Source organism: Salvelinus namaycush, chromosome 34, assembly GCF_016432855.1.
Source record: "Salvelinus namaycush isolate Seneca chromosome 34, SaNama_1.0, whole genome shotgun sequence".
Classification (NCBI taxonomy): domain Eukaryota; kingdom Metazoa; phylum Chordata; class Actinopteri; order Salmoniformes; family Salmonidae; genus Salvelinus; species Salvelinus namaycush.
In genome coordinates, this window is record NC_052340.1 from 31,596,250 (window position 1) to 31,609,405 (window position 13,156).

A 13,156-nucleotide genomic window follows, 5' to 3' on the forward strand; every position below is an offset into this window, starting at 1 on the left:
TTGAGCTCTTGCAAGGAGACCTTGAGGATGTTGTGAGGTAAAAACGTGTCTTCTGGCACCACCTGCTGACTACTACACAACATGACATCTGGTTGGCGCTAGAACTCTAGACAGGAATCACAAGTTTGTTATAATCCAAAGTAAATCATGTTTACTTTTTTCTGATAAGTCAGCTGTTCAGAGAAGAGTGAAAGCATACATAGTGTAGTCCTTATAGATAAGTGTTTGGGACCCCACAAATGTAGTATTTGTAATTGTATCTGCATGCTACAGATGTGGAAGACTGATGTAGAATCCTTTATGCAGATCTGCCTGTTTTATGATACAGTATCAGAGTATCATTAAAATAAGGAAAATATTGTATTAATAATAATAATTTGATTGTTATTATAAGTGTATTGCTGTTCAAATGTGTTGCCTATTTTATACGTAACCTTTATTTAACTAGGCAAGTCAGATTAGAACAAATTCTTATTTACAATGACGGCCTACCGCAGTCAAACCCGGACAACGCTGGGCCAATTGTGTGCCGACCCTATGCATTAGGCCGGACTAGGACATCATACCTGATGGTCATACACCAGAGGCTAAACATGAGTGAATTCACAGCCAACAACAGAGACACATTTTGTGACCAGACTACTACCAAGTGCATTGAAAGAATTGAGGAAGGAATTTGTTTCCTTTGTTCATATGAATATTATGAAGATAACAACAAGAGATTTCGCAGATGCAGGAACACAGAGAGGCAGACTCACCACCAGAATAGAATGGTCGGTCCAGATTAGTAGCTCAGTCCTGAGTAAAGTTTGAAGTGATAACTCCCTCTAAAACTCTCAGTCACCAGACAGACAGTCATCTAAGTGTTATTAGACCACAGCTTCTTCAGCTAGCTAGGCTATAAACCAATACCACGTCACATGGATTAGATTAACCTCTAGGTAAATCACCAGGCTACAGGCCTTGATATTATAGATAGTTCTCCCTTATTTTGCTCAAACTGTGTGTGAAAAGATGTGGCCTTTTTATAGTGTCACCTAAAATGAAGGACTATATCTATGGACTAGTTCTAAATAGGAAGGTAGCCCTACTATGTGTCCTTTGATTGAGGGGAAGTCCTTAAGTAATTATGTCACTGAGGTTTACTTTATTTGGATAGGACCCCTGAGTGAAGGGACAGACTGATACAAGAGTCCTGCTGACTTGTTTTACAGAATCCTAATTCCTAGTGTCCCACCATGATTAAAGTGTGTTTCACTATGATGTATTTTCTATGACCACTGCATTCCAACACAAATCTGTTCAACATATTTGTTTTGTTTTATAATAGAAACTGCCTTGATATCCCTGCGTTTACCTGTGAAATCATGTACTACGAATCCCCAAATGAAATTGCTCAATTTAATAAAAAGGTAGTCCATTATGGACATCAAACCTGTCTTCAAATTGAACTTCTTCTTCTTCTGAGATTTTTATATGGCAGTTGGCAACCAAAAAGTGCATTAACACCACCAACTGGACTGGATTGTAATTCCATTACACTGTGAACAAAAGGGGAAATAAAATCACCCTTCCATGTCCAACTAACCCTTCACTCATTAACACTCACCAACCCATTCCACTACTTTAACCCTATCTGCTCCTACACCATGCTAATGGCCTGGGAGGACAGGACACCACCACTCAACACACCCTGTAACTGTTCTGAAGTTAAATCTCGTACAATCAAGTAGCCTACTTCTCTGCAGCTGCCACCACAACATCTATTTTCTGTGATTACATTCCACTTCTGCGGTACAGCTCAGGCAAGTCAGTTGAGTTGATAACCACTGCTATAAAAGCTAAGCAAACCTTACTGAAGCATATATCACTCATTGGCCTATCCCTCTGCGCTTTTGTACCTTTTTCCTGCAGCATCTTCACAAGGTCCTTTGCTGTTGTTCTGGGATTGATGTGCATTTTTCACAACAAAGTACGTTCATCTCTAGGAGACAGAACGCGTCTCCTTCCTTAGCGGTATGATGGCTGCGTGGTCCCATGGTGTTTATACTTACGTACTATTGTTTGTACAGATGAACGTGGTACCTTCAGGCATTTGGAAATTGCTCCCAAGGATGAACCAGACTTGTGGAGGTCTACAAAATGTTTTCTTGGCTGATTTCTTTTGATTTTCCCATGATGTCAAGCAAAGAGGCACTGAGTTTGAAGGTAGGCCTTGAAATACGTCCACAGGTACACCTTCAATTGACTCAAATGATGTCAATTAGCCTATCAGAAGCTTCTAAAGCCATGACATAATTTTCTGGAATTTTACAAGTTGTTTATGTATGTAAACTTCTGACCAACTGGAATTGTGATAAAGTGAATTATAAGTGAAAAAATCTGTAGGTAAACAATTTTTTGAAAAATTACTTGTGTCATGCACAAAGTAGATGTCCTAACCGACTTGCCAAAACTATAGTTTGTTAACAAGACATTTGTGGAGTGGTTGAAAAACTAGTTTTAATGACTCCCACCTAAGTGTATGTAAACTTCAACTGTATCTGCCACTATAAAGCTATAAGTCAGAGACAGACACAAAACTGATAACTTAGCTTAGCTATACCTCATAAGAATGTGTCATTACATGTGTTGCCATGCATAAATTACAGTATTGTGATAATCTGATTCCATGTGAGGCTAAGTTATTTACAAGATGCATTCTTTCTCTCACTCTCATACGAGCTAGCTAGCTACTTCTCTCTGTCGCTCACACACACATTTACACACAGCTTCAACTTAACATGCTTAGGAAACACCATCCAGTGGGTTAACATTATTTGCTACCTAGGTTAGCTAGAAAAGCGAAGTGGCCCATCTGGTCAGCATCTAAAACAGCTAGCCAAGCTAAATCAAACTTCATGATTTGCGATAAACTTGAGTTTAGCTTGGCTAGCTAGCTAACGTTAATGAGAGATTTATGTTTGAAATGTCTTTATTCTTTTGTAACTTTTGTGAGTGTAATGTTTACTGTTCATTTTTTTATGTTTCTGATCTATTTCACTTGCTTTGGCAATGTAAACATATGTTTCCCATGCCAATAAAACCCCTTAAATTGAAATTGAGAGGGAGCTAGATAGCTAACCACAATGGAGCCGAATTGAATGTAATCTATCTAGCTAACTAGTTTGATTAACTAGCTGCTGTTAGCATATAGCTTGCTACAGTTAACTCGTTAGCTAGCAATACCAACAAATTACAATACTGAACCAACCAACCAAAACAATTAAGCAATTTTAGCAGCAAGTGATCACAACATCAGACCTCATACATTCCTTTCTGTCCCCTGGACTACACTTGCTAGTCATTCCACGTAACATAAGCTTCCACTCAACATACCATAGCAATATGAGCTGTTGCTACACATTGTGTCCCCTACCGTCTCCCTCCCTCCACTTCGCCACAACAGTCTTCCAAAGAAGTTTGAACTGAAGTTTGCACTTACAATTGTCCACTCTCCTCCCCTTCTGGATGAGGGCAGTAGTCGGGTGAGTTGCTTCTGCCGTTTGTACATTGCACGTTGTTCACTGTTACAATTTGTAAAAGTTGAAGTGAACTAGGCTACTTGTAAACGTTAGACAGTGTTGTAAAGTACTTAAGTAAAATACTTTAAAGTACAACTTAGGTAGTTTTTTGGGTATCTGTAATTGACTTTATTATTCATATTTTTGACAACTTTTACTTTTACTTCACTACATTCCTAAAGAAAAGTATATACATTTTACTCCATACCTTTTCCCTGATACAAAAAAGTACTTGTTACATTTTGAATGATTAGCAGGACAGGAAAATGGTTAATTTCACACACTTGTTTTTTTTTTTTTTTTTTTTTTTCACCTTTATTTAACCAGGTAAGCTAGTTGAGAACAAGTTCTCATTTACAACTGTGACCTGGCCAAGATAAAGCAAAGCAGTGTGACACAAACAACAACACAGAGTTACACATGGAATAAACAAGCATACAGTTAACACAAGAGAAAAAATAAAGTATATATACAGTGTGTGCAAATGGCGTGAGGAGGTACGGCAATAAGTAGGACATAGTAGTGAAGTAATTACAGTTTAGCAAATTAACACTGGAGTGATAGATGAGATGCTGTGCAAGTAGAAATACTGGTGTGCAAAAGAGCAGAAAAGTAAATAAAAACAATATGGGGATGAGGTAGGTAGATTGGGTGGGCTATTTACAGATGGGCTATGTACAGCTGCAGCGATCGGTTAGCTGCTCAGATAGCTGATGTTTAAAGTTAGTGAGAGAAATATAAGTCTCCAGCTTCAGCGATTTTTCCATTGGCAGCAGAGAACTGGCGGTCAAAGGAGGTATTGGCTTTGGGGACGACCAGTGAGATATACCTGCTGGAGCGCGTGCTACGGCTGGGTGTTGTTATCGTGACCAGTGAGCTGAGATAAGGCGGAGCTTTACCTAGCATAGACTTATAGATGACCTGGAGCCAGTGGGTCTGGCGACGATTATATAGCGAGGGCCAGCCGACTAGAGCATACAGGTCGCAGTGGTGGGTGGTATAAGGGGCTTCGGTGACAAAACGGGTGGCACTGTGATAGACTGCATCCAGTTTGCTGAGTAGAGTATTGGAAGCTATTTTGTAAATGACATCGTCGAAGTCGAGGATTGGTAGGACAGTCAGTTTTACGAGGGTATGTTTGGCGGCGTGAGTGAAGGAGGCTTTGTTGTGAAATAGGAAGCCGATTCTAGATTTCATTTTGGATTGGAGATGTTTAATATGAGTCTGGAAGGAGAGTTTACAGTCTACACCTAGGTATTTGTAGTTGTCCACATATATATACACGTCCAGAGTAGTGATGCTAGTCGGGCAGGCGGGTGCGGGCTGTGAAGGGTTGAAAAGCATGCATTTGGTTTTACTAGCGTTAAAGAGCAGTTGGAGGCCACGGAAGGGGTGTTGTATGGCATTGAAGCTCGTTTGGAGGTTAGTTATTAACACTGTGTCCCAAGGGCCAGATGTATACAGAATGGTGTCGTCTGCATAGAGGTGGATCAGGGAATCACCCTCACTTATCAAGAGAACATTGCTGGTCATCCCATACTGCCTTTGAGCTGGTGGACTCACTAAACACACATGCTTTGTTTGTAAATTATTGTTGGAGTGTGCCCCTGGCTATCTATATATAAATAAAATAAGGAATTAGAAAATATTTATACTTTTACTTTTGACACACATATATTTTAGCAATTACATTTACTTTTGATACTAAAGAATATTTAAAACCAAATACTTTTAGACTTTTACTTAAGTAGTATTTTACTGAGTGACTTTCACTTTCACTTTATTCATTTTTTATTAAGGTATCTTGCATGTGTCTTGCATGTGCGAACAGCATTTATTCTTTCTATTCCTGTTCCATTCTTCTTTGTTAGAGAGACTATTGGGACTAATCATATGGTAACCATTTCAACAACTTGTTTGTCTAGAAAGGTCTCTGTCATGTGTGTGGTTGGTGCCCTTTGCTCTCGCACAAACACATGATAGGCTAAGTGCAACTCATTATCAGGAAGGTGTTCCTAATGTTTGGTATACTCTGTGTATATTGTTAGCCATAGAAGCTACAGGCAACCTAAGAGACTGCATGCAAGTTAGCTAAATGCAACTGAATCAAATGGTTTTCCTGCGCATAATGAGAATTCAATTGTAGGTTACTGTTTATCCCTCATTCTCTATGACATAGACAAGAAGAGGAAACTGGTCGCAGCCTGTCGGAACACGTTTTGGAGGACACCATGAATAACAAAAAGAGACGGACCATTGCAAAGACGATCAATCCAAAGGTTAGTCAATGGCTCTCTGTAAATCTAAAGTTAAAGGAACATTGTATGTATTCTCTTCATTTTGAAAAACCCACATTGACACATAGATGTTTTATGAGTTATGTGTATTGCTAATTTAATGTAATCATAATGTAACTTTGTAAAGCGTTCATTGAGCCTATACAGTATATAGCCCATATTACGACTAATGTTGATGATTAAACATGTTTTTTCTGTCTTTGAAATCTACTATTCTTATCAAGTGTCATATAAACAATGATGTCGTCAGTCATCTATCATCTAAAAGATCAGTACATTTGGCTAAAGAGCATATTGTTTCTTCTAACAACTTTTTAAACAATACAAATAACACAAACACACATTTTGTGTAGGCCAATTCTTATACGCCATGGTTGGATTTTAGACTAGATGAAACTGTAATAACCCTTATTGTTGCAGAAACCTAAGTGGAACAAGAATCTCCTTGGCACCAAGCCATGCATTAGAAAGATATGGGGCCAACCTTGCCGACTGTCAGCATCCTGTCCCCAGTGTAGGGAGAGGCTTCTGCGTTCCCCCCTCACTGCCACTTCTGAACAGATACTACGAGAACACAACGACCCAACCACAAGCAACAGAGAAACGAGTAAGCCATTTAACAGTCCGATTTTTTTGTAAGTGTCAAATGTGTAGTATCCAACTCTCTCTGTCCTCTCTCTAGGTCTAGGAGATCAACCAACCACTGAGCAGACAGAAGCGTCACTACCACTCCCATCTTCTTATTTTTCATCAAACTGCCAGCCTCTCCATTCCTCCATTTCGCCACACCCCCTTCCACCCTGCACTCATCCCCACCTTTTCTCTCTGTCGTCCACAGCTTCACCACACAATCCCTCTCTCCCATCCTCCGTTTTATCTGACCCTCCTTCTCTCTTGTCACCCATTTTACCAGTCTCCCCATCCCTCATGTTACCACCACATGCTCCCAGCCATTCCTACATTGCCCAGTCTGGAGGCACTAACTTTGCACCTCAACTCAGCAACAACTTCTTTTCGGGCCCTGTTAATATTAGCATGCCATCTCAGCAGAGAGGTAGGTGTATCTGCTATGATTCTAATCAGCATCTGAATGGTTTCTAACAGGCATTTTCATGGTTCATGACATTTTAAAATTACTCATATGAATAACATTAGCTCCATTAGGGAGACCTTGTGCTTTTCTTTCTAATTTCTTATCGAATTTGTCCCTCTCAAATACCAAATGATTTGTATCCTAAACAATATTTATGTTTTGTATATTCCAGTAGACTTGTCACAGGCTCCACAAGGCAGTGATCAAGGGTAAGACAAATATCTTTTTTGCTATTTTAAACAAATATACTTGATAGATTACAGTATATTATGTAAATTACTAGTGTACCTTTAGTAGCAGTAACAGTATTAATAGTAGCAGTAGTAATAGTAGCAGTAGTAATAGTAGCAGTGTTAATTAGTAATAGTAGCAGTAGTAATAGTAGCAGTAGTAGTAATAGTAGTAATAGTAGTAGTATTAGTGGTATTTATTTTTTTATAAATAAAAAATTTAAGTAATTTACAGACATTTTTATCCAGAGTGACTTACAGGAGCATTTAGGGTTACGTACCGTGCTCAAGGGCACATCGGCAGATTTTTCACCTAGCCTGCTCGCGGATTCGAACCAGCATCCTTTTGGTTACTGTCACAACATTCTTAAACACTAGGCTGCCTGCCCTGAACTGGATCAAAATGGAGTCATCATTTATATTCCGCATTTAATTGTAGCACCATAAACTGACTGCGTGTTTTTGTTTTCATCCTGTGCCTACAGTAAGTGAAGGTTGGCCTGACATCCTTTTCCTGTATCTGGTGCACATCTAAGCTAAAGCAAAGCAGGCACAAAGAAGACCTACTGCTAAGTAGATATCGATGTTATGCATTACTGGAAGACTTGACAATATGATTATTTGACTTGTGCTATTTGTCATCACCTCATACATACCTCATCTGTGTTTTGTGTCCCTGTAACTTCCTCCTTGCAGAGGATGGTGTCCTACAGAGAGTCAAAGCGAATCTTAAAGCCAGAATGAAAAGCCGCTGTGAACACCTGTTTGAAGGCAACTCCAGAAATGAAACTCCTCTCAAAAATATTTACACAGAACTCTACATCACAGCAGGAGAGACTGAAGGGGTCTGTAATGAACATGAGGTGTTGCAGATCGAGACAGCATCCAGAACATGCACATCAGAAGACACTCCTATCAATTGCAACGACATCTTTAAACCTTTACCTGGACAGAACAGAATAATCACAACTGTGATGACCAAGGGCATTGCTGGGATCGGAAAAACAGTCACAGTCCAGAAGTTCATCCTTGACTGGGCAGAAGGAAAAGCCAATCAGCATCTGGATTTTATATTTCTGCTTCCATTCCGGGAATTGAATTTGTTCAAAAAGCAGTCCAGTCTTCATAGCCTTCTGTGTGGCTTCTACCATGAACTTGGAGATATAGAGGATGCAAATACAATTGCAGGTTGTCAAGTTCTGTTCATCTTCGATGGTCTGGATGAAAGCCGATTTGCACTTGATTTTAATCAAAACGAAACATTGTTTGACATAGCAGAAGAAGCGCCCATTGATGTCCTATTGACAAATCTCATTAAGGGGAATCTGTCACCAAGAGCTAGCCTCTGGATAACCTCCCGACCAGCAGCAGCCAATAAAATCCCCAGGAAGAACATTACAAAGATGACAGAAGTGCGTGGGTTCAATGACTTGCAGGAGGAGGAGTACTTCAGGAAGAGATTCTGTTCAGATGCAAAGCTGGCCAACAGAATCATCTCACACATAAAGACAACAAGGAGCCTCAACATCATGTGCCACATTCCTGTCTTCTGCTGGATCACTGCTACAGTTCTATGGGAGAAGTTCAGAGATGACTGCAAAGAAATCCCTAAAACCCTTTCTGAGATGTACACACACTTCGTGCTCATTCAGACAAACCTGAAGAACCAGAAGTACCATAACATCGAAGAGACAGATGCGCGGAGGATCTTGAAATCAGATAAAGAAATCATTCTAAAGCTGGCCAAGCTAGCTTTTGAACACCTGACGAAAAGCAATTTCATATTTTATGAGAAGGATCTGAGAGAGTGTGGCATTGACATCAAAAAAGTTTCAGTGCAATCTGGATTGTGCACAGAAATCTTCAAACAAGAGGTTGGGCTCTACAGCAAGACAGTCTACTGCTTTTTGCATTTGACCATCCAGGAGTACTTTGCCGCACTGTATTTGCTTTACTGCTACACAACTGATAACATGGAGGTGCTGAAGTCTTTCCTCAATGACACGTTGGTTGAGGAAGACTCTCTGTTGAGCAAACACGTTGGATACCATTTAGATGCTTCACAGAGAGATGGGCCTGGAGAAAGTCTGGAGTCTGACCAATTGGAATACTGTGAAGAAATCTCCACTCTGGAGGAAGAGCCTGAGGAACATTGTCTTTTGGATGATGAGGCAGTAGAAGGGTCTGACTCTGAGTCTTCAGAGCTGGTTCTACATGAAAAACCAGCCTTTCATGTGTTACTGAAGAGCGCAGTGCTCAATGCCTTGGAGAGTGAAAATGGACATCTGGACATTATGCTCCGCTTCCTTCTTGGCCTCTCACTGGACTCCAATCAGATACTCCTACAAGACCTACTGCCAGAGATGGAGAGCTGTGCAGAGAGTGTTGAGGAAACAAAGAAATACATAAAGGAGATGCTGAGGTATTACAAATCCCCTGAGAGATGCATCAACCTTTTATTCTGCTTGGCTGAAATCAATGACAATACCCTTCTTGAAGAGGTTCAAGCATACTTGAGGCCAGGAAATCATGGAGGAAAAAAGCTCTCACCTGAACAATGCACAGCTCTGGCTTATGTACTAATGTCAACTGGGATTCTGCATGAGTTTGACCCAAAGAAGTACAACACTTCTGAGGAGGGCCAATGGAGGATGATTCCAGTTGTGAAGTGCTGCATAAATGCCCTGTGAGTGTTAAGTGTTAACTTTCACACATACCTGTACATTTGTACAGAAAGTAAGTTTGAATGTATACTCACTCTGTATTTACCCTGCCATTATAGACTTTCTAACTGGAACATCACAGAGAAATTGTGTGGAGTAGTGGCTTCAGCTCTCAAGTCATCAAACTTCCCACTGCAAAAGCTGGACCTGAGTTACAATTACCTGCAGAACTCCAGTATGGATCTAATCTGTGCCGGGTTGAGTAGTCAACACTGTAAACTGAAGATATTGAGGTGAGGAATTTTGTTTGTTACACTTTTTGGTGTAATTATATGTAGTCTATTACTCATAATCTGACCATGATTTATTGTCTCCATTTCCAAAGGCTAAATCGATGCAATCTAACAGCGGAATGCTGTTCAGCTTTGGAGTCTGCTCTTAGCTCAGACTCGTCACACCTGAGAGACCTGGACCTGAGTGACAATGAGCTCCAGGATTCTGGTGTGAAACTGCTCTCTGCTGGACTGCAGAAATTGGAAACATTGAAGTAGGCCCTTTTGTTTTCAAAATTAGAAAGGAAAATAGATACGTTTTGAAAATCAGTGGAATCATCACAGTTATATTAGCGGATACCAGTCCAATTTTACTACACAGAAAGCAATCTCACAAATGGTTTGGTACTTAAACATTTGACCATTTCAAGATTTCTCTGACCTCTTCTTGCAGGTTGTCATCCTGTGGCGTGACAAAGGAAGGTTGTACCTCTTTGGCTTCAGCTCTACGTTCAAATATCTCAAACCTGAGAGAGCTGGACCTCAGTGACAATGACCTGTATGATTCAGGCGTGAAGCTGCTGTCTGCTGTACTGGGGAATCCACATTGTAAACTGGAGACACTGAGGTAGTTAACTTATCACCCAATAAGAGATTATGAAATTACCATACACAGCACATTTCATTAGGTTATATTTAGAAATATAAATAAGTTATCCATTCACATATGTCAAATAAGCAGGTAGATGTCTGCTTTTGAAATAGTGATGTCTTCTCTTTGGAGGCTGTCTGGCTGTATTGTCTCAGAGGAAGGATGTGCTTCTCTGACCTCAGCTCTGAGGTCAAACGCCTCAAACCTGAGGGAGCTGGATCTGAGCTACAATCACCCAGGAGACACAGGAGTGAGACTGCTCTCTGCAGCACGGGAGGATCCACATTTCATACTAAAGTAAATCAAGTAACTTGAAAGTTCTCCTTAGTCCACGGCTAGGCTTAATCTGTGTGTGCAGGTTTCACTGAGTTACAGGTCACTAAATCAATGTTCCTCGGCTTCCCTTACAGTGTGGAACACAATGAAGAGTGCTACTTAAAATCAGGCCTGAAGAAGTGTACGTTTGACATTGTTAACTTATCCTCTTGTCTCCTATATGCATAAATGAATCTTGGCACGTCTACCCTCCTTCCTAACCTCAGTTCTTTCCTGCAGATGCCTGTGCACTCACACTGGACCCTAACACAACACACAGAAAGCTGTCTCTGTCCAACAGCGGAAGAACTGTGATATGTGAGGCTGATGATCATCCGTACTGTCCTCACATCGAGAGATTTGATGACTGTCCTCAGGTGCTGTGTAGAGAGGTTCTGACTGGGCGCTGTTACTGGGAGGCTGAGTGGAGTGGGAGAGCGGTTAGTGTAGGTGTGGCATATAAAGACATGAGCAGGGTTGGAAAAGGACATGACTGTTTGCTCGGTTACAATGACAAATCCTGGAGCCTGAGACTCCTCAAACGCAGACTATATATCTGTCACAATAATACGAACAAGGTCATACCTGTCCCCTCTTCCTGCGCTGACAGAGTTGGGGTGTATCTGAACTCCTCACAAGGCACTCTATCCTTCTACCTAGTCTCCTCTGACACACTGACCCACCTGCACACATTCCACTCCACCTTCACTGAACCCCTCTATCCAGCATTTTCAGTCAATGACTATTCATCAGTGTCCCTGTGCTAGGTCTAGAATGAGGAGTAAAGGAGGGTGATGTTGAATGTTTACTAATAGACTGCTGTTCGTCTGAGTCCATGACAGAGTCAAGACCATATCCTGTTCAAGGGGATCAGTTGGCCCGAGAAAATACATGGAAATACTCAGTTCATATTTTCTATAATGGTTTGATATTTTTTCAGTATATTAAAAAAATTACAAACATTTCAGTGTTTTGAACGACCTCCATTCCTGAAGTGTTCGTATCTCTGAGGTCCTACTGTATTTATACTGTATATTTCTTATTCAATATAGGAAAGCGGAAGACTTTGTTTTACAGCTTTACGCTAGTTCTGTGAAAGTATGACCTATTCTGTATAATATGTCGTTAAGTTCAGATACAAGGGGAACTTCTCCTTTGTTTTGTTTCTTTACATTGTTCTCAGCGTTCGAGGTGTTTTTATTTTTGAATAATGAAAATGGAAATTAAATCTATTAATTGTACTGTATGCATGATTGTGGTCTTATGTGTTATAATACACAATAAATATGATTTTTAACCAATAAAAAGTTATTTAATTTCTTAATCTCGTTACCTCAAAATGTTTTGTACTTTCATCTCACCAATCCATCCACACTCACTCCCCTGAAGGGTGGACCGTTAAGAATACATAACAGCCCTCGGGGCTGGAGAGAGAAAGAGGGAGAAGAGCGTCAAAGGCTGGGCTCAGCAGGTCTTTTTCAGAGCTGATCTGATAGGTCAAAATACCAATTAGTGAAAAAAAATATCCGAATTGGGCTGCCTGTCTGAACACAGCCTAAGAGTTACACGAAACAGCTCACACAGAGATAGAAGCCGACATATGAAGTCAGCCATGCTTGACTTGCACAGCACCATCTGTCTCCCTCCAACTTTTAATGAGACATGAGGAGACTAGAGCATAGGGAAGAGGCTGGATTCATTCAAGAAGACATCTTGTTTTTAGACTAGAGCCCTTCTCATTGCCTACTGGGTAGTTTTACCACATAGCGGATAGATAGAGGAAGGAAGCAGATATATCCCCAACACACCCTTTGATCACAGACAAGAGGAAACAAAGTAATAGAAATCCCTGGCCTTTTGTATCTGTTGTATTATACTTATTGGTTGGTTTGGCAACCTGTGCTTTAGCAGGGAACTTCGTTTGACCCAGGGGTGCACACACTGCATTCAGAATTTGAAGGTTAAAATTGATTTGTTCACTTTGAGCTCTTGTAAAGAGGCCTTGAAATGTTAAGGTAAAAATGTGTCTTCTAGCGCCCTCTGCTGACCACTATACACAATGACATATAGC

The 13,156-nt window shown here is 40.5% G+C and overlaps 1 protein-coding gene across 7 annotated transcripts; it reads left to right on the forward strand.

The window, feature by feature from the left end:
* The first annotated feature begins 3,495 nt into the window (after positions 1-3,495).
* Positions 3,496-12,409, forward strand: LOC120028288 (NACHT, LRR and PYD domains-containing protein 3-like). 7 transcript variants are annotated; one of them, XM_038973472.1, is made up of 12 exons: positions 3,496-3,527; positions 5,743-5,842; positions 6,281-6,467; positions 6,543-6,914; positions 7,126-7,161; positions 7,880-9,869; positions 9,966-10,139; positions 10,232-10,393; positions 10,573-10,746; positions 10,903-11,067; positions 11,181-11,227; positions 11,326-12,409. In XM_038973472.1, exons 1-12 carry the CDS (start codon positions 3,511-3,513, stop codon positions 11,850-11,852), a joined length of 3,951 nt encoding a protein of 1,316 aa, XP_038829400.1. In that variant the 5' UTR covers positions 3,496-3,510; the 3' UTR covers positions 11,853-12,409. The 7 variants fall into 7 exon arrangements, with proteins under 7 accessions (XP_038829400.1, XP_038829401.1, XP_038829403.1 ...); XM_038973473.1 differs by having other exon boundaries at positions 7,129-7,161; XM_038973475.1 differs by having other exon boundaries at positions 6,774-6,914.
* Positions 12,410-13,156: the final 747 nt, after the last annotated feature.

Bases quoted from the DNA above. Each gene is read 5' to 3' on its own strand.
- LOC120028288 (XM_038973472.1), top strand. The intron at 6,468-6,542 runs GTAAGCCATTTA...TCCTCTCTCTAG, and splicing joins CACAAGCAACAGAGAAACGA to GTCTAGGAGATCAACCAACC. The intron at 6,915-7,125 runs GTAGGTGTATCT...TGTATATTCCAG, and splicing joins CATGCCATCTCAGCAGAGAG to TAGACTTGTCACAGGCTCCA.